Source organism: Stegodyphus dumicola, chromosome 6 (assembly GCF_044657685.1).
Source record: "Stegodyphus dumicola isolate Sdum_Otavi_A_Nest chromosome 6, ASM4465768v1".
NCBI classification, from domain to species: Eukaryota; Metazoa; Arthropoda; class Arachnida; order Araneae; family Eresidae; genus Stegodyphus; species Stegodyphus dumicola.
In genome coordinates, this window is record NC_140773.1 from 5,999,218 (window position 1) to 6,020,568 (window position 21,351).

General features: G+C 35.3%; 1 protein-coding gene across 2 annotated transcripts in view; it reads right to left on the reverse strand.

Moving 5' to 3' along the window:
* LOC118189015 (cysteine-rich secretory protein 2-like) overlaps positions 1-15,944 on the reverse strand; it is an 80,198-nt gene extending 64,254 nt beyond the window's left edge. Inside the window, exons 1-2 of one of the 2 annotated variants that reach the window (XM_085818016.1) lie at positions 15,662-15,944; positions 6,213-6,295 (exon numbers count right to left, since the gene is read on the reverse strand). In XM_085818016.1, the coding sequence (XP_085674142.1) occupies positions 6,213-6,282 (70 nt within the window). In that variant the 5' untranslated portion in view covers positions 6,283-6,295; positions 15,662-15,944. The remainder of the gene's footprint in view (positions 1-6,212; positions 6,296-15,661) is intronic. The other variant, XM_035359548.2, reaches the window with a different exon arrangement.
* Between the last annotated feature and the right edge of the window lie 5,407 nt (positions 15,945-21,351).

A 21,351-nucleotide genomic window follows, 5' to 3' on the forward strand; every position in this document is an offset into this window, starting at 1 on the left:
AGGGTGCGTCTTATATGCCATCCAATACGGTAATCGCAATCGCCTCATTATTATTGGTCCATAAAAAGTTTTTGTTTGAATATTATATCTATTAAAAAAATTGCATTTTTACTGATGATTAGCTTTAGTAGGTAGCTAGATTACAAGTTGATGTCACAAAACGTTTAGATTTACATCAAGCAGATTTACGATATCAGCTTGTAACCTAGCTTATGGACAGGTTTAGACATTTCAGTTCCACGCAGAAAAAGTATGCTATGCTATCGCCTCAATTCGAAATCCTGGTCTCCTAGATGCTGGCCGGACGTGCTTCCAATTTCGCCAAGAAGGTCCATGATACATAGAGAGAAAGTGCCTCTCTTTCTCCTCCAAAGGGCTAGTGGGAAGGGGGGCATTCATCAAATCATGGTGGCCTTGAACTACTGTCCACCATCTTTCAGTTCGAAAGCCAGTTATAGAGTCATTGAGGCATTTTGATTTGATGCAGGGAAAATGTGCTATGCCCTCATCGGGTTTCGAAGTTTTTACCTATAGACTCTTAGATGGACGTGCTTCTAATAACAACATGTAGGCACTCGGTAAAAAGAGAGAAAGTACCTTATACGCTTAATTCCTAAAGCTACTCTTTATGAAGTCTGACAGCGAGTATCCTTTGGAGATGAACATATTAAGTACATAGAAAACAGACTAAAAATTTGAAGCAAGAACTAAAATTTATTAACTACTAGCAGCTTCGCTGCCAACCTTCGTCTGGCTTTTAAATGTACCGGAAAAATGGCTGAAAGGAACACAAAACGTTAAATTTAAAAACTGCGTAGAATTTTACTCTGCAGAACAACTTCATAAAAAAAAAAGTTATTACGTATAACAAAATTACAATGAAATAAGCAATATCGCTTAATACAAATATTAATTATCCTAATAAATAAATTAACCAACTTCCCTTTGCGAAATCTTAAGAACTCAAATGGTATAAAGGAGGTTAAGAACTTTGTTTCCTAAAAAAATCACTCAAAACTTTTCAATATCTTAAAGACAGTGAAATGAGCAATAAAAAACATAAAAGAATGCAAAAAACAAAAAATTCTGAAAAGCAAAGTATAATTAATGATATTTTATTTTATATTTTCAAGAGAAAAAAAATTACAATGAAATAAGCTATATCCCTTAATACAAATATTAATTATCCTAATAAAATATTAACCAACCTTCCGTTGAAGAAAAAAAAACCATGCAAAACTTTTTAATATCTTACAAACAGTGAAATAAGCAAAAAATAACATGAAAGAAACTCAAAAAACAAAAAATTACGAACAGAATTTTACTCTGCAGAACAACTTTATCAAAAAAAAAAAAAAAAAAAAAAAAAAAAAAAGAAGTATTATATATATATATATAAAGACAATGAAATATGCCAATCTCTTAAAAACAGTGACATAAGAAATACGATGAAAAATTGTTGCCAAACCCATATTTCTAAAAGAATGAAACTATTCAAAATGATGCGATTTCATCAAAAATCTATCAACAACAATAAGAAAGGAAAATTGTTGCCAAAATCACATTTTTAAAGATGTGAGATGTGAGAAGTGTACTCAGAAGCTTTATTTAATTTTTTTTTTTTTTTTTTAAATACAAAATATTATCATTTTTCCAAAATTCTTTTTGTAAAAGCAATCCCGAGGATGAAAGTTTAACGTGTCCAAAAATCAAAGAAAAGTAAGCTATACATTTTAAAAAATAAATTTTTTGGAAAATATCTCGTTGAAAAGGTGTTAAGCTCCCTTTGATAAATAAATTCGTATTGAATCGATTTATTGAAACACGAAATTTATTTTAAGTTCGTAAAATAGCTAAGTGCATACGTTTCATGACGATGTGAAAATGGAGTGTGTAGAGTAAAATCTCGCTTTCCTATAGCCCATTATGTCTCAAAATGACGCGATTTCGTCCCAAAACATTAAATAAAAAAAATTCAAATTCGAATTTCGAAAAAATCGCTTCGAGGTGCACTGACTCTTGTCTAGATGCACCTATGTACCAAATTTTGTAGCCGTTTGTCTATTAGCTTACGCGAACGAAAGACACACACAGACAGACTCTTTCTTTTATTATATTTAGAGAAGAGACGTCCAAATGCAACTAACTCAGAAACATCAGGACAAATGCAACTAATACAGAAACATCAGGACTTTTTTCTGTCCAATGGGTAGACAGATGAAATGTTTTAAGTCACTCAGAACAAAGAAAAATCAAACAAAATATACAGAATTTACAATTTGACTTCGTCTTCCACTTAAAGGGATACTGCTATAACATAGTGCTTAATCATATAACCTTAGCCATTAATCACGTTGAAATAATTTCTTTAGCTTCCAAGAACTACTATAATTTCTCCGTAACAGATGATAAAATTTGAAACTTTCTTAGAAATAACGTGTTTAACCTTTCCCTGGATGACGGATGTGTCAGTCAGAGAGAGACAAAGAAATTATTCCGGCTACATTTTATGTCTAATTTTACTTAACTCGCTTTTCCTGAAGGACACCAAAGACGGAGATGAAAACAGAAAGGAAGTTTTAAACTCAAAGTTAGCCTGGTAGCTATAAAATCTACATCAAAAGTTGATCATAAAAGACGAAGAATTACAAGTGAAGATATAAGTATGTTAAGATAATGAGGTAATGATAAACTGGGTTTTTAACCTTCAAGCACGCGCGTATGCGCAAAATTTACGACAAATTCAGTTTTAATGCACATTTTTCGCATATCGAAACTGAGACGTCTGAAGGTCATTTCTATTCCTGTTTTCTACCCTTCCGCACTTCATGGAATGGGCCAACAGGAAGTCATTTGAATTTTTTTTTTAACTGGGCTTTTGTGCTACGTGACAGCTTTTTCATAAAAGTTACGACACACGCGTGGTCGTGTTTTAAAACTGAAAATATTTTTTCTCAAATATTTTGTAATTTTGTGTTATTAATTGCCGTGTATTATTTTAATTTGAATACATTTGGCTCTGTAAATTTTATATCGGTTTTCATTGCAAAAAAATATATGCAACCAGCTGATTTTGCTCGGATTCTTCAAGAATTATCTGATGAAGAAAAGGAAGACAAGGAAACCTTTTGATCGGAGAAAAATAGCGATTTCCATTCCCCCCTCCTTTTTTTTTCTTTTTTAGAAATAAATAAAAACATTAAAGTTAGTTTAAAGTGCATTTTTGTAATTTTTGTAGAAAGTAAGAAGTAAATTTCCTTGCAGAAGTAAGTAATGCTAAACTTTCTTTTTTTCCTACCAAGATGTTTTCCTTTTTTATTGTCTATGCTTGTCTTTGATGAACATTAAAATTAGCTTCGATTTTAAAATATAACTATTAAATAATAAATTTAAAATTTTCTATAATAAAATACATCATTGCATTTCCATCTCACTAACATAAGAACTTAAAAATAATTTACTTATATTTGAATGTGATATCATTTGTATTTGCAATAATAAGATTAATATTTTATTTCTTAACAAATTTATTATCAATATTCCCTAATTTATGTCGTTTATCGTGCCCAAAACAGTAAAATAACGGATGTCGTATAAAATACGAAGCGCGTTCGTGTAAAATTGCCAAGCGCGCGTGCTGGAAGGTTAATAGCTACGTATTCTCGGAAAGCTGGAAGTACTCACAATATCCATCATTGAGTTTTGGGCACTGATACTAAAAGTTTCTAAATAAACTGTTATCCTTTAACGCAGTGTATTCGAAAAAAATTATGAAAATTTCTATTGTGCTAAAAGATTAGCATTAGCTGAAACTTTTCCGCAGAACTGGAAACGTGTTGGTCATAGGTCAACGCACTAATGAGTACAAAGTTGTTATATGAGTTCGTTTGCATTTTAAAAATGGCTAAACCTGTGATTTAACTGAATTCTTCAGTCTATTTGGTATCGAAAAAACGGTCATTGCTATTTTGTATATCAAGCTCTGCTAAAATTTTAACTTTCCTCAGAGTTTCTCAAATACATAAATTTTTTCCCCTCTTGGTGGTATTCAATAATTACCCGAGTAATCAATTGCATCTCAAACACAGTATGTGTATGTTTATAGGAACTACACAATTTACGTCAAACAAAGGCAACTGGCATCGGACAGTGAAACTGAAACATCCGCATTCAGAGACCATAATTCGTATTTTTAGATTATACAGAGGCTGTTCACACATTTTTTAGACGATGTATATTGTATTCACAAAACTAAATTACATAAAATTCTTGTGTTTTAAATGTTCTATTTGACATTCCTTATTCTGAACTATCTTTCGACACCCCAATTTCCAGGATAATAATGCCATTTGAAGTGGCAGAAGAGGTATTCTATCCCATTCCTCCCGAACAGCTTTCCAGAGTCCTCTTAGGGTTTTGGGGCAACGTTTGGATAATGCAGTTTTTAAAAGTCCGAAAGCACAAAACTCCATAGGTGACACATCGGGAGATTTAGTAGGGAAATCGGTGAAGGGTGCCTTGATACGAGTTTTTTGTTCCATTTCGTTTAGGAAATTTACAGTCGATTTTGATGTGTGACTGCTAGCTTTGTCCTGATGGAGTCTCACAGATGGATGGCACTGTGGGTAAAGCGATGGTATTTCATTCAAAAAAATTGGCGATAAAATATGTTCCTGATAGTATTTGGAGTTAATCTGGACATTTTTTTGCACTCTCTTTATTTTTAACTTGCCATTATAAGAAAAACCAGCAACAATCATGAATCCCTTAGAAAACCTTTCTATCGATTCTTTGAACCATGTACTTAAATTTTTTCCTCCTCTTTTATGATAATAAATGGCTCTTTTTTTGTTACAATCATTTAAATACACTTATGCTTCATCTATTGTGACAATTGTTTTCCATTTTTCTTTGGATAAGTGTTTCTCATATAGAAATTCTGCAGCGTGTCCTGCGTTGAGCGATATGCTTTGGAAGAAGACGATGCACATTGCCTTTTTTCGCTTTTTTAAGATTTAAATCAACGTTTATCATTTTGTTTACAGTGGACACCGAGCATTTTGATGATTTTGCAACTGTCCTTTGACTAGGGGGATTTTCTTTTAACATTAAACAACGTACCTTTGCAATAGTCGAAGATGTCCGTTTTTTCCTTGGATACTTTTTTGGAATTTTTGTTCCACCTTGAGGCTCTAATTTGATGTTTTTTTTCCTTTCTTGTTGATGATATTACCTATCGACGCTTTAGATATCACAAAACCATGACTTTCATATCGTTTTTCGATAACGGAGTATGCATATTTCTCTTCGGAAAGAGCGTAAATGTAGCCTTAACCACTGCTTTGTTAAATTCGCCATTTTGAATAAAAACAAAACTTTCAAACCACAGACGATAATTTTGACTTTTAAAAACATAGTACAATTGCAAGTAGTTCTTTTTCAGCAAACGGTTTTTTATTACCGCTTACCGAAATCGTCCAAAAAATGTGCGAACAGCCTCTGTACAAAGAGAAAATTACAAAATTCCTTGGTGTTCCATTCTATTGTTGTTGCTCAATTTTAGATACTTTTCTAATTTCTTAAATAACTTAATAGAAATTCCTTCTTCAAAGTATAAGGTTTGTCTATGTGAAATTTATTTAAAGTTGTTTAGCTTAAATTTATTTAAATTGTTTACTTGAAATTTTCAGATTCCGATCTTCCATCCCCTACAAAAATGGATAGACCGAAACACTTCAACTTCCTTTAACTTCTTTTGAACAATATAGTATAATAAAAATGGGAAGAAGAATTTTAAGTAGCGCATTTACTAATAAACAGTCAGTTAATTTATTAATAAAAATGTCTGTTGCCTGTTGTCGCCATTTAACCCGTATAATAACCATCAAAAAATAATGCGCATTATTTGTAAAATCCAACTTGATTATACTATAAATAAAGCTTTCATGCCTGGTTCAGTAGGCCTTTGCAATAGCTTACTCGTAACCCGCATTTAATGGTCAAACTCTTCATGAAAACTTAAAGATAATGCTACATCGGCGAATTAACGCTGAGTTTATATGAACAGAGAACAGATTTTAGATAATTCATAGGATTTGTTCCTTGCAGATTTAAGAAGAAACCACAACTAAATTCCGATTGGGATAAAAATTTTACAAAGGCATTTTAAAGTTATGTTTCTACCATTAAAAAAATAGAATCTGTATACTCACGAGATAACTTCGGGAAACCAAAACACACACTCACTAATATGGCGAAGGCGAAAATTATGGCGTTCTTCATTGTATTGGCCTGCCTGTGAAAATTCAAAATGTAATAATGATTACAATATGATTACAGTTCTGCAGCATTTAAATTTGTAGGAAGGTATTAATAACAAACCACATGAAAATGTTTACGTAAATGCAAAATACTGATATAATCTTCTAAAGCACAGAAACTAACTTTCTCTAACTCCAGAAAATACCTAAAACTTGGATTTTTGCACCACTCTTAGAAAACGTTAAACACCAAAATAAATTTATTTGTGGATAAGTTTTGTTTTTTCCTCGTTAAAACCCCAATTAACACAGAAGTTCAGGTAAAAGTGATGAGATATAAATTTTTATGACAAATGCATTCGTTTTCTTACTAATTAGCAGTCTCTGCGAAAACTTTCTGCAGAAATAATTTGCGGAATATAGATACACATCACTTATATGTATTCCGGCTTTAAAGATAAATATTACTCTGAATATAGATGTTTTGAGGTATTCTTCAGCTGTTGTGTAAATATTGGTGAAAATTCATTTACTCAAAACGGCTGATGTTTTGAATTTTGAGATTGCTTAAATGCCTCTTTCCCAAAATTAAGCATTTCCCAGAAATTCTGCACTGAGTTTTGAGAAGGTTATATATAACTATAATTGCAGTTGAACAGCCATGGCTTTCATTATTTCATCACAGAGAGTAGAAGTGTAGAGTCATTAGGTTAATTGGAAGCAGAAAAGATGAAAAATATGCAACCGTCTTCGCCGGGAATCGAACCACGGACCTCTGGAATACCGGCCCAGCGTGCTACCGTTACACCACGAAGGCACGCTAGGGAAGTGGGAGAAATACCTTATATACTCCCCTTTTTAAAGAGCGACTAGGGTTTTTAGGGGACTTAGTTGCCAAATCCTGGGTGCGGAGAATCATCATCCACAACCCTTTTAGTTCGGGCGCCAGTTGTAGAGTCATTAGGTTAATTGGAAGCAGAAAAGATGAAAATTATGCAACCGCCTTCTCCGGGAATCGAACCACGGACCTCTGGAATACAGGCCCAGCGTGTTACCGTTATACCACGAAGGCACGCTAGGGAAGTGGGAGAAATACTTTATAGAAGTACCTCGAATGTTTTGTCACGGAGAGTCTAAGACGTTTAGTTTAGTTTAGTTTAGTTTAGTTTACGAGTATGCTGCTACCCTCCTGGCCGACAATAATCGGCCTCATGGTTAACGCAGCACACCCGACGCAGACAAACAACAACAACAAAATAATAATGAAATAATTAACTAAATAAATAAAAGATTAAAATATTTAAAGTTCTATTCCTATGATAGTCTTGTTTTCATTCACAATCCTCATAATTTCTGTTGCATAGCTATTCAAGAATTTTCTTTTTTCAATTACATTTTGTTCATTTATTTTTCCAAATCTCGTACTCACACTGTCGGTCAGTTTACATTCTTCCATAAAATGAGCAGCATTTCTGTACTTCCCACAAGCCAAGCATTGATCATTGCTCTGGAGATTAAAACGTTTTAAATAGGCCGGGAATCTACCATGATCCGTGATAACTTGAATAGTATCTATATTATTAAATAGATCCTTTTTTTCTTTTTATGGTCAAAATCCTCAAGTAACCCTTATTTTTATTTGAACCATTCCATTCCCGAGCCCATTTCTCAATTATACTTGCTTTCATTTTTCTCAAGGTAATTCTTCTGGAATCATTAATAGCCTCATAGATATCACCCTCTCCCAGTCTAGGACGTTAACGAAACACTTGAAATGCTACGGAATACCTATGGTGATGATGTGTAAAAAACGTGTCAGGATTCCATATATAATACGCGAGTCCGCATATAATACGCGATCGACAAAGAAAGTTCTAGCCATCGCGGTTAAGTATGCCAACAAGCACATCCATGGACAGACGCAGAAAAGTAAATACCGTCTAAACGTTGTAACAACTACTTTCGGGAAGCCATGAGAAAGTACAGTAAGACCCCGCTTAACGCTGTTTCGTTTAGCGCTGTTTCGGTTTAGCGCTCTTTTATTTCAACCCGGGGATTCTCCGAAATTGTGCGCAGCGCTAGGTTTCCAAATAACATATCCGAAACAGTGTAGTTGTGTTTCTTGCTTTTTATCATTTGAAACAACATTTGTTGACATTATTGTAAATTTGATATATAATACTATAACGATTAATAATACAGTGACAAATATTATGATCTTTAGTTTTTATCATGGGTGATAATACGAGTAAAACACAAGAAAAGAAAGCAACCAGAAAAAGCATTTCACTGGAAACTCAAATGCAAGTGATTAGAAGATCAGATTCTGTTGAACGTCCATCTCAAATTAGTGCTGCATTGAATTTGGCAACTTCAACAATAAGGACGAATCTTAAGAATAAAGAAAAAATACAGTCATCGGCAACTGCAACTACGTCGAGCTCTGCAACTAGAATTACCCGTTCTAGAAATAACATTATAGAGGAAATGGAAAAACGACTGTCTATATGGATTGACGACGAAATTGAACGCAATATGCCATTAAGCCAAGCTATCATAATGCCTTCTTAACAAAAAGGCAGAAAATTGGAAACCCAGAATAGACTGAATGATCTGACTGAGAATTTTATTTGTTTTTAAAAGTATATGCGTTTATATTGTTTTTATTTTTGTAAGAAATAAATGTTTGATTTTATTTTTATTAAAAAAACATTATTAAATTTAATGCCTAACCATTTTTTATCCGTCTTCCCCTAACCCCATCATTTACATGTTAAGATAGCCTCGCTTAGCGCTGTTTCGCATTACGCTCTACTTCGATGGAACGTATCCCCCGCGTTAAGCGGGGTCTTACTGTAACTGCGTTTGCTCAAACAGTAGCAGCTTTTTACTGCGAGACAATGCCAGCTTCATACTGCTACTATGAAACTAGTGGCACAGCCTGAAATCGATCTGCATAAATACCGAGCATATACCCTAGACCAGGTAGAATATTGAAAATACCCAGCATATACGCTAGACCAGGTAGCATATTGAAAATAACCAGAAGATAGCCTAGACCAGGTAGCATGTGATTTCGTAATACAGAAAAGGGTTCTTTTAACATCAGGATGTGAAAAATGTCGTGTCTCCAGTTGTAAAAAGAAATTCACAAAACGGTCCATTTTATGCTTTTGAATCGCTTATAAAACGGTTTGAAAAGTGCCGTTCAATATGAAGGACTCAAACTTGAAAATGAAAACGCAGTAAATGAGAGCAATAGTGTCATCTGCATAAGAAAATCAGTTTAAATTTGCCTGCATTTTCAGTCTGTCTGGACTGCAACTACGAGGTTGTTCAATAAATTCGCGGAGCGCCATCTATTCGTCAATATTAGACCTAAAACTTCGACGCCATTTTCATATTTGTTCTTTCTTAGGAACACGTCAAAAGTTTCATTTCGATTTGTTAATTTATTCATTTTTTAACCGCCCTTTATATCTAACGTGTTGTGAATTTTTTCAGGTATGGATAAAATTGAGCAATGTGCAGTTATCAAATTCTTTGTAAAGAAAGGTTTAAAGGCAATGGAAATTCATATCGAAATGGTGAATGTGTTGGTTGAATCTGCTCCTTCAAAAACAATGGTTTGCAAGTGGGCTAGTTTATTCGAAAGTGGTCGTACCAGCCTTGAAGACGATCCGCGAGAGGGACGTCCAAAAACTGCATCAACACCGGAAGTCATCGGAAAAATACAAGATATGGTATTGGAAGACCGTCGATTGACTGAAAGAGATTTAACAGGGGCTTTAGGCATTTCATTGGGCACAGTGAGCAATATTTTGAGTGTTAATTTGGGTTTCAAAAAACTCTGTGCAAAATGGGTGCCGCATTCTCTAACGATGGAGCAAAAACACATTCGGATGCGACTTTGCCAGCAACATTTGGAGCGTTTTAAGAAGAATAAAAGCGACTTTATCCGTCGATTTATCACAATGGATGATACTTGGGTCTACCATCATGATCCTGAATCAAAACAGGAGGCTAAGGAGTGGTGTGAACCCGGCTCTTCGGCGCCGAAGCGAGTTCGTGTGCAAAAATCGGCCAAGAAGGTGTTAGCATCAGTTTTTTGGGATGCGAAAGGAATTTTGTTTATAGATTACCTTCAAACTGGCAAAACAATTAATTCGGATTATTATTGTAACTTTTTGAATAAATTAGACGAAAAAATTCGTGAAAGAAGACTCGGATTACAGAAGAAGAAAATCATTTTCCACCAAGATAACGCACCTGCGCACACAGCTCAAAAAAACCATTGCTAAAATAACTGAATTAAAGTACAAATTGTTGCAACATCCAGCCTATTCGCCAGATTTCGCTTCCTCCGACTTCTGGCTCTTCCGACACCTCAAACAATATCTCCGTAGAAAACGATTTTCTTCAAACGAAGAGGTAATAGCTGCTGTGGAGGGATATTTTGCAGAGCTGCCGAAAAACGACTACAGTCAAGGGATCCATAAATTAGAAGACCGTTGGAATAAGTGTATTGAAGTTGAGGGAAACTACGTTGAAAAATAAAGTCATTTTTACAAATAAAAATTGGTTTCTTCATTTCCGTTCCGCGAACTTATTGAACAACCTGGTATTAATAAAGCGAAATCTTCTTCATGGACAAATTAGAGTTGAAATGTTAAATTTAAACTGTAATGAAGCATTGCAATGAAGGAGAGGTGCTGTAATGAGATACTTTTATACATTATACTGTATATGTAATATTGCTAATGATTTTTACTCTCCGTTATATATCAGTTTATATTCCTATTGAATAGTATAGTATATACTGAGTTCTGATACTGCGATTTTTAATTCTGAATAATAGAAAATTAGGTGAATTTATTGGTAAAAAACAAAATTATGAATCGAAGTGGATAATGCCTGATATTTTAAAATTCAGTATTGTTTGAAAAAAAAAAAAAACATCGTGTTTTAGAAAAAAGTTAGTCTAATGCAGTTCAAATTAAAACTATAAAAATGGTTCAAAAGGATAGAAAGATTTTTAGAAAGAGATATTTATTACCAAGTTTAAACACTCAGCCTATTACTAAATGTGAATCAGAATCAGAAGTTCGTAGTATAACAGAATAACACAGGAAACAGAGCATTCAGGCAATGTTAGTGAAACTACTAGAAGTGTTAGGATCAGTCCACGTCTGTCATCACAGTTTGAGGCAGTGACGAAAGAAGAAAAGGAGTTCCATCGTCGGACGAAAGAAACGTGAATAAAAGTTTTTTAAGAAATGTTAGCAGTTAACCAAAAGCCAAACGTTAGGTCAAAATAATACCAAAAGGCAAATGTTAAGTCAAAATAGTATAGCACAATCAAAATATAGAAATAGATTAGAGTTAACGAGATATATTTCACCTTTTTTTTTTTAACCCTAGAAAAGTAATTTGAGAACCAAAGAAATTATTGGATTTGTTTAAAACAGAACTGCTAAAGCTGCGAGAATCCGAAACTAAGATTTTCGAATCTTTCACATAAGAATAATGATAAAAAGGAAAATGACAAAAAGTTATTTACTATTAAAATTTTTTACTGAAATATGAAATCTATATGTCATAAAAACAAATTTAAGTTATAAAGTTTTCTGAAAAAAGGCATTTAAATTTGTAGAGATATTAGGATTTTTGGAAGCAGGCAAGATGAAAAATGAGCAATCGCCTTCGCCGAGAATCGAACCACTGACCTCTGAAATACCGGCTCAGTGTGCTGACCACTACACCACGAAGGCATGCTAGGAAGGCGGAAGAAATACCTTATAAATTTATTAAAAAGACAGAAATGAAAGTAAGTAAATGTGTAAGATTTATTTAAGAGCACGCTATTATTATATTAATTCTTTTCCTTATTTTCTGCTTCTTCCGTCAGTTGAATGTAAGTTAGACCAGAATGTAAGTTATATTAAGTTTAAACAGAGAGCGAAAGTATAATTTAATGGCAAAGCGACAAAAAGCCATTAATTTTGAGAGCCATCCTTGTATGCCGATTGGTTTAGGTAGATTCCATGTCACTTAAAAGACAGTTGTCAGCCAACAGCACATTTAGGCAACACGTACATGTCATTTGGGTCTTTATTTAACGCTATACAGACTACAGATTTTAAAGGTAGCCAGAAAAGCACCCTTATATTGTCAGAGATTAGATAACCTGAAATAACAATAACCAAACCAATCAGAAATTTCGTCATAAGTTTAATTACAGTTACACTTGCGTGTTTCTCCTAGTATGCGCTATAAGGTATTGTATTTCTCCGGCCTTCCTAACGTTCCTTCGTGGTGTAGTGGTTCTGCACGCTGAGCCGGTATTCCAGAGTTCCGTGGTTCGATTCCCGGCGAAGGCGATTATTCATTTTTCATCTCGCCTGCTTCCCCCCAAAAAAAACCTTAATGTCTTTACAGTGGCGCCCGAACTAAAAGGGTGCTAGATGATGATTTCTCCCCACCCAGGATTTGGTAATTGGGTTCCCTAAAAACCCCAGTCGCTCTTTAAAAAGGGAAGTGTATAAGGTGTTTCTCCCGCCTTTCTACCGTGTCTTCTTGGTGTAGTTGTTCTGCACGCTGGGCCGGGATTCCAGAGGTAAGTAGTTCGATTCCCGGCGAAGGATTGCTTTTCATCTCTCCGGCTTTTCCAATGAATCAAATGTCTTTACAATGCCATTTAAAAAAACTTATTTTTTTCTTCGTCTTCGTTTTAAAATTTGACTTTAAGTATACATATGTGATAACTTTTTGGATGGGACGATAAAAAAACCCACTTGCATCGCAGTTGTGGTTGGAGTGGCTTTTATTACTTTTCGATTTTTAACTTATTGCATAATATATCTCATTACATGGCACAGCACACTGGGGGCAATTTGCACCCCACGGTTTTAAACTACGCAGTTCATTTTTTTAAACAACGCAGAAATATAGCCAAGCGACAGATGTGGCTTATTCCCGCATAAGTAAGCAGCAAAAGAGAGTGCGCACAAGGCAGCTGAAATATTTATACTCGAAAATTCTTTGACTTCTAAATAATGATCGGATAAAAGCTGAGGGCATTTCGGAATACTACAGAGAAAGAGTGACGTCCAGTGAAGAAGCTAACGGAACTTGTCTTTTAATTCAAATTAAAAATTTAAAGGTCTATTACCAATTAAGTGTCTTTTATAATTTACATATATATAGATAGAAATTTATATCTGGTATATTAGTAGCTGCTAATTTTAATAACGTTAAAAATGTGAGTAATATTCCCAATTTACTATATTTGAAAATTATCCAAATCGCATGCTAGCTTTCCAAGAAATTTAAATGCAAAATTTAGCTATAAAGTATGCTTGAAAAGTAGCCTCCTGCATCAAAGTTTCAAAGAACAAGCATACAAATGATTTCAAAAAGAATTTATTGTATTGAAAATTAACCTTGCTCAAATGAAATCCTACAAATTTGCTAATAATTTAACGTTCTAATAACATTGTTATAAAGAAAAAGAGAGTCGTGAAATTAGAATAATAAAAAAAAATTATATTCTTTAAAGAAAGAGAAATGTTCTTCTTTAAGAGCTTTACAGCCACTTTAAAAATTGTCATCTTAATTTAACATTTGGTACCCACTGAAATTAACAGAATATATCACTCACTTCTGAACAATTATTGGTTAATCTTTGGATTATGGTAACTTGGCGACTTTTTGGCGACAATTTGGCGACCAACCCTGCTACAGCAACTTGCTAGTTTTTGTTTGGACGCCATTTTGTTTTCACGAAGTAAAGACACTTTTTTTTTAACTCAACATTTTTTTCCAACAAACTGCTAGCCGAATTACGCTTATGCTAGAACTTTTATGGAACAAAAATGCTTAATCATGACAAAGATTAGGTGCGAAATTGGGAGAAAGTGCAGAATCGCAAACTGCTTGCCGCGTTTTTAAGAATTGCACATACACGGTATCCATGTACACGTCGACCTATTTCCACTTAAAAAAAAAATCCCAGAATTGCACAAAAATGGCATTGCGCACACTCTTGACTTTATCCGTGTACACTGCTAAAGTCCTAACTAGTAACCTTATCGCCTTATCGCCTTACCAAAATGTCGCGAAACTACCTGTTACCATATTCCAAAGATTAGCGTAATTATTCTTCGTTTATTTACATTTGTAGAGGTTGTTTATTTACATTTGTAGATTTTTGAAAGCAGGAGATATGAAAAATGAGGAACTCGCCGGGACTCAAACCGAGTCCTCTTGAATACTCGCCGAGTATGCTACCGCTACACTACGATTGGATTATTTAATTATGGCAAAGCACGCGAGGGCTATCTGCCTAAAGGGAGGGACGCCTTCGTGGAGGACTTTCTAAAGAAACCTGGCTCGTATACACGTTACACATGGGGAAAACCACGGAAACGCCCATGCAGCCAGCCCTTTCGCGGGATTCAAACCTCGGACCGAACTACCAGTGTTCAGCGTCTTTACCGCTCGGCCGCTGGTGGGCGGTACACTACGAAGGCATACAGAAAGGAGGGAGAAAATATTACCCCTTTGAAATGACGACTGGGTATTAGGGAACCCATCGGCCAAATCCTGGTGGAGAAGAATCATCATCCGCTACCTTTTAGTTCGGGAGCCACTGTAGGGACATTAGGTTATTTGTGAATCAGGAGACATGAAAAATGATCAATGTCCTCGCCGGGACTTAAATCTAGACCTCCCGGATGTGCTACCGTTAAACAAAGAAGGCTTGCAGAAAGAAGGGACAAGTACCTTATACATTAATCTGATTTGTGTAACTCAGTAGACCGTTTCGCTTCTTCAATAGCAGAAGTCTATACTTTAAAATGATCAATGTCCTCGCCGGGACTTAAACCTAGACCTCCCGGATGTGCTACCAAGGCTTGCAGAAAGAAGGGAGAAGTACCTTATACATTAATCTGATTTGTGTAACTTAGTAGACCGTTTCGCTTCTCCAATAGCAGAAGACTATATTTTTTGACTGCTTCATTAGTTCAAAAGTACCAGAAATATATATCTTAAAATTACGATAATCTCTCGTTATATTATTGCTTATATTCGTAATTTAACTATCGGATTTTATAAATACTACTTTATTCAATTCAAATATCAGACAAAATATTTAAATTTTATTGACACTACCTAGCACTCAGAACTAGAACTACCTAGAACTATGTTTCCAAGCTCAATACTTGCTACTAATAAAATAAATAAATTAATGAATAATATTAACCAATCAACTGTATATCACAGAAATTAGATTAATAAGCTTGCACGTAATCAGCCATAAATATTACATTATATTAAAAGAAGAATTGAAACTAATTTCTGCATCCGGAGTGAAAAGAAAGAGGCACGATGGTACTCACCCTGGTGCATCTGAAGACGGCAAGTTCTGTTTGCATGTAACAATGATGGCAGATGTAAATGAAACGGTCACCTTGGTCAGATGTCAGACATCATCGCAGCAATCACACAGAAGCGCTGAGAGAGTAACCCTATCTTCAAAGGGGAGGGAAGTTCCTTGGTTACAAGCGCATTGACCCAGAAGTGCCATGCGTTTTAGAAGACCTTTTCGCTGGCAAGCAAGTTCACGTGCAACTCATGAAGTTTTTGTGACATGTAGATGAAAGAAACATACCCACCATACAGGAGCATGTAACGTATTCGAAGTTACTTTACTTTTATAACTTTCTTTCAGCTATAAGAAAGGATAATTAAATATGAATGAAAAAAAAAAAAAAAAAACTAATTCACGAATTCACAGTTAGAAAATTACTATTTAGAATTACTAGCATTAGAAAATTACTATTTAGAAAAGAATCAGTGTATTTTGAATTAATTTTCTTCATTATGTCTTCAAGATTTAAAAAAATATTCCCTCCGAATATTACTTCTACGGCAGCTGAAATCTCTGAATGTGCAGAAAGTAATGTAATAATAAAAAAATCTGATGTGTACACCACATGACTTCCTTGTACGGAATATTAAATTACACGCATTTTTTCTTGCATTTTGTTTAAACTTATTGGATTTAATTATATCTACTTCGCCGACAGCGCATAAACCACAATAGAACAAGTGCATTCTTTAAAATTCACTCTATTTGTTTACCATAGCGACACTCTGGCGCTAGGTTCACTTAACAGTATTATATTTCGTTCATATTATAACTCTGAATGCACAAAATTTATATCATTTGAAAAATTATCTAATCGTTGCCACATGTTCTATTCAAGTACTATAATAAAGCTAGAACTATGTATAAAAGAAATTAAGCAAACAAGACAAAAAAAGAAACAGTTTTTCACAGACGATTGAGTATTTCTCATTCAATTAATTCAGTTCTCACTTCGCGACAAGGCAAAAATACATAAAAACTCAAAATATCTCTAGTAAAAATTACTAATTATTAAAAATTAAATTATTAAAAATTAAGTAAATCTTAAACACTTATTTCCTCGAAAAAATTCCAGAAAGATTAAGCATGATTTAAATAGCAATAATAAATCAAGGCGATTATCTTTGTTGTTGCGAAGCTACGTTTCTCTAGATTGGTAACAAATTCACTACTCAGCTGTTTCAAATGTAAACAAGCAATGGCCGCCATCGAAATAGACTTAGCGGCACTTAAACAACTTTTAAATTGTTGATAATTCTAAAAATACTGCATACAGATTTCCTAAAGGCATAAAACCCTTAACCGGAAGATAAAAACAACATAATTAAATGATTTTTAAAGCAAAAAATGTACTTTTTACAAACATATAAGAGTAAAGAAACTGAGATCACTGTGCCGGGTAACAGAGTGGATATATATATAAATATATTTATATACGTTTGGCGCGGCCGATTGCAACCAAAATACGAGGTGCACATCTACATGTTATTGTAGTCTTATATACAAAATTTCAACGTTCTAAGGCTACTCGTTTTTGAGTTTTGCGAGATACGTACGTACGTTCGTAGGTACATACGTTCGTACAGACGCCACGAAAAATTCTCTTCAGAATTCATTTTAAAGCAGTTTTTTAGTTTTTTTGGAGGAAAAGTTTTGTTCTATCCTTATGTACAGATATCACGCAAAAACATCGTTAAATTGCATTCGAAAGCGGTCAAAGTGGATATTTTCGTTGAAATATGCTGCCTGAAGCTTTTCGCGATTACAATACTTCCTTTTTACTTCGTACAAGGAAGTAAAAATTATCATAAATATGTCTATCTTGTGAAGGGTACGGAATTTTAAAGATACTTTAGAATCTCAAGATAAAGATATATTAATCGTAGATATTCGTAGTAATACTTATAAATTATTAACCTTGCGTAATCCAGTTATTAAATTACGCAATTTTATTTCACTCAAAAAATGTAATTTCTGCTCAAGTACCTTTCAGTTACACAGTTTTCTAATAGATTTCTAGCTCTTTACCTTCTAAGCGTTGGGCGCAGTTTTACTTAGAATTAAATTCTTAGTTACCTGTGTTTCTGCATATGAAGGGTAACGTTAATTGAAGCTGATTTTATCTAAGAAAAAACGCTTTTAGCTATTTAACACTATCGTATTTTTCAGGTGACTGCCAATTGAAGAAGGGTACTTAAGAAGAGTAAAAAGAAGGTGGGTAAAAGTTATCTTTCTTTCACTCAGCTTTACTTGGTGCACATCATTTTTTTATTACCTTTCTTTCATTTTTGCTAGTTTTGACTTTTATTTATTTATTTATTTTTTACTTTTTTACTGTTGCCTTCGTTTATCTTATTAGCATTTTGTTTGACAAAATGCAACTGTATTTATTTATTTTTTACTTTTTTACTGTTGCCTTCGTTTATCTTATTAGCATTTTGTTTGACAAAATGCAACTGTAAAATATTCCTCCAATTTATACCTGTACGCCACTAAATCTTCCTTTAATCTTAATAAACGCAGTATGCCGTATAGAAAGTGATAAGTGATAAGTGACGGAGGACGTGGGCACTGTCCCTTTACCTTAATGGTTAATCAGTACAGCACCACGTCCGCCATTATCCAGAGCCGCCAATGGGGTTCGCTGCATGCCGTATAGAAACAAAGAAAATCAAACTCCTAACAGCTTTTACTGTTGTAACATCGCTTATTATGCAATTAATAAATAAACAACACTACGCTCAGCGGCGGAGCAGCCTTCGTGGACCACGGCCTGCAATGCCCTTTTTCTGTTTTCTTGACCTTTGGGCCCCAGAGTGGCAAGTGGTCAACTTGTCACAGGACCCCCGGTGTTTACCAAATGGGTCTATAAGATGAGTACCAAGCGAACTTGGTACTCATTTTATAGTCCCACTTAGGGGATGAAAGGCTGAGTCAACCTTGCCCAACCCGGGGATCGAGCCCCGGACCTGGGGTGCAGCTGCACGACGCGCTAGCCACTACGCCACCGGGGGGTCAATAAACGCACTACTTCTAAAAATAAAACGAACGGGCTGGTTGCATGGGTGTTTTCGTGGTTTTCCCCGTGTGTAACGTGTATACGAACCAGTTTTCCTTAGAAAGCCCTCCACGAAGTCATCCCTCCCCTTAGGCAGATAGCCCTAGTGTGCTTTGCCGTAATTAAATACACCACACCACTAAGAATAAAAATGTATGTTAGGAGATTTCAACAAGAGTGGCTATTACTCCAAAGAGGCAATTTGCCCAGGAGGACTGTTAATTTCGTTTTGGTATTTTGCCTCAATTCACGGTAAGCGTTGTTTCACTTTTCAGATTGTTGCCACCAAACATTATCCCCCTGTATTATATTTAAAGAAATTAAATAATTAAGAATCTGCGTGAATGTATGTATGTTTCTCGCACTGTGATAAAACAACGGTACCTACAGCTATCAAATTTGGAATAGCGTAATCTTCCATAGAATATAGGCATGTGGAAGCCCTAATTTGAATTTGAAATTTGCTTTATTATCGATTTCATATTTTGTAACACTTCAAAAATTTTTTGATTAACAAACTAAACGATTTCAGAGCGAACAATGGCAATACTGTATGGAGGAAAAAAACATTTTTTTCACCAGCGCGCGAGACTCTGTATCGGAAATTCTAAGGATATGTATTTTTTCCCCTTATTCTGAAATTAAAAATAGAGTGATAATAAGAAATATAGATACGATTTTGTAAAATTTTGTATTATTCTAAACTTTCTCAATAAGACTCTTTAGAATGTTTTTCTTTCATAACGGCTATTTTTCATTTTGCTGCAATTCTTCGACTTAACAATAAAACTTAGGCAGCATACAGCATCTTCTTGACGTTCAGTAAGCAAAACGAATCTTTATAAGGGATTTAAACTGCGGGTTGAGTACTACAGGGGAAACGTTTTTCAAGTATTTGACAAATAATTTATTGCATTTACAAATTTGCTTGCTAAAGAGTACCAGTATGGATAACTGGAATTCTACAATATACACAAAATTAGTACAGTTTTAGTGATTAGTCCCGCTCTATCGGTATGGAAGTTAGTAGAAGCAGTTCGGACACTGATGGACCGCAGTTCTATTGCTGTGTAAGCAAGACTTGAATACTCCTAATTCTGCAATGCTCAGGCCTAAAACCTCACATTTCCAAAATTCCCTGCCCTGTAAACCACAAAATTCTGTTTTTACCTCTTGTAAATTAAAATGGGGTCATTAAAAGCTCCTGAAAGAACGAAAAATATCAAAAATCCCTACTAACCAAACTACACTGCTTGCAAATTGCAACACCAAGAAAGACAAGAGATATCACAACAAAATCTATTTAGTAGATAACATGTTGACCAAGTATCAAATGATTAAATTTATAGACTTCTGTGAAGTGTGGTTTCTTCCAGAATCAGTAGCCAGAGTAGCCGCCATTGTTGGAGATAACCGCTGCCACACGCCTCGGCATTGATTCAAAGAGACTTTGGATGTGTTCTTGGGGTACAGAAGACCAAGCAGCTTCCACACGTTGCGAAAGTTGATCTGGTGTGGTAGCTTGGGATGTAATCTGTGTCAATCGTTCAGCAACCAATCGTTCGCAAGTATGCGAAGTAATGCTCAATCACATGTTTTCTATCGGCGAAAGATCCGGAAAGCGAGCCGGCCAGGGAAGTAATTCAATCTGGCGACTGACGAAGAACCCTTGGACAATGCGTGCAACGTGTGGTCGCGCATTATCCTGTTGAAATATGGCTGTGGGCAAGCCCTGAAGGCAAGGAAGGACAACTGGCTCCAACACCTCGGAGATGTAGCGCTGTTTAAAGTACCGGCAATGTGTACTACAGGAGTGCGAAAGTGATATCCAATACTGCCCCATACCATAATACCCGGTGCAGGACCAGTGTGGCGGTGCATAACGCAGCTGTTCAGCATCCTCTCTCCACGGTGTCTCCAGACTCGAATCCGACCATCGTGGTGTTGCAGACAGAAGCGTAACTCATCAGTAAAGACAATTTCATTCCATTCTGCCGTCCACATCCTTCTTTCATCGCACCACTGGCGGCGGAGACGTCTGTGGTTCTGCGTCAAGGGTAGACGAAGCAATGGACGTCTTGCGGACAGACCACTCTGCTGTCAACGGCGTCGAATCATACGCGCAGACACTGGGTGATGCGTTACAGACTTAATGTGCTGTGCTATGGTTCGTGATGTGACTGAGCGATCCGTCACTGCCATGCGCACAATGTTCCTATCATCACGTGAAGTGGTGCACGGAGATGGATGCAATCGAACACATAGGTCCGTCGTACTCTCCTGCATCCAACGGTCACATATTCGCATTACAGTTGTTTGGTTTCGTCCAACACGACTACCAATTTCCCTGAAAGATAATCCACACTCTCGGTAGGCCACTATCCTTCCTCTGTCGAACTCGGATGCTTGATTAAACGATGATTGCTGTTTACTACGAGGTATAATTGATAGTTTTTTTTTTTTTTTTTGAAAAAAAAAAGAAACACAAGAAAAACACAATTGCCGAACTTGAAATCGTCGAAAACTCCAAGCCTTAAATAGCGCTTTGAAGTGGCGCCACAGGCGCGCGTGATGTGCGTCTGCGCTGAAATTCTAATCAT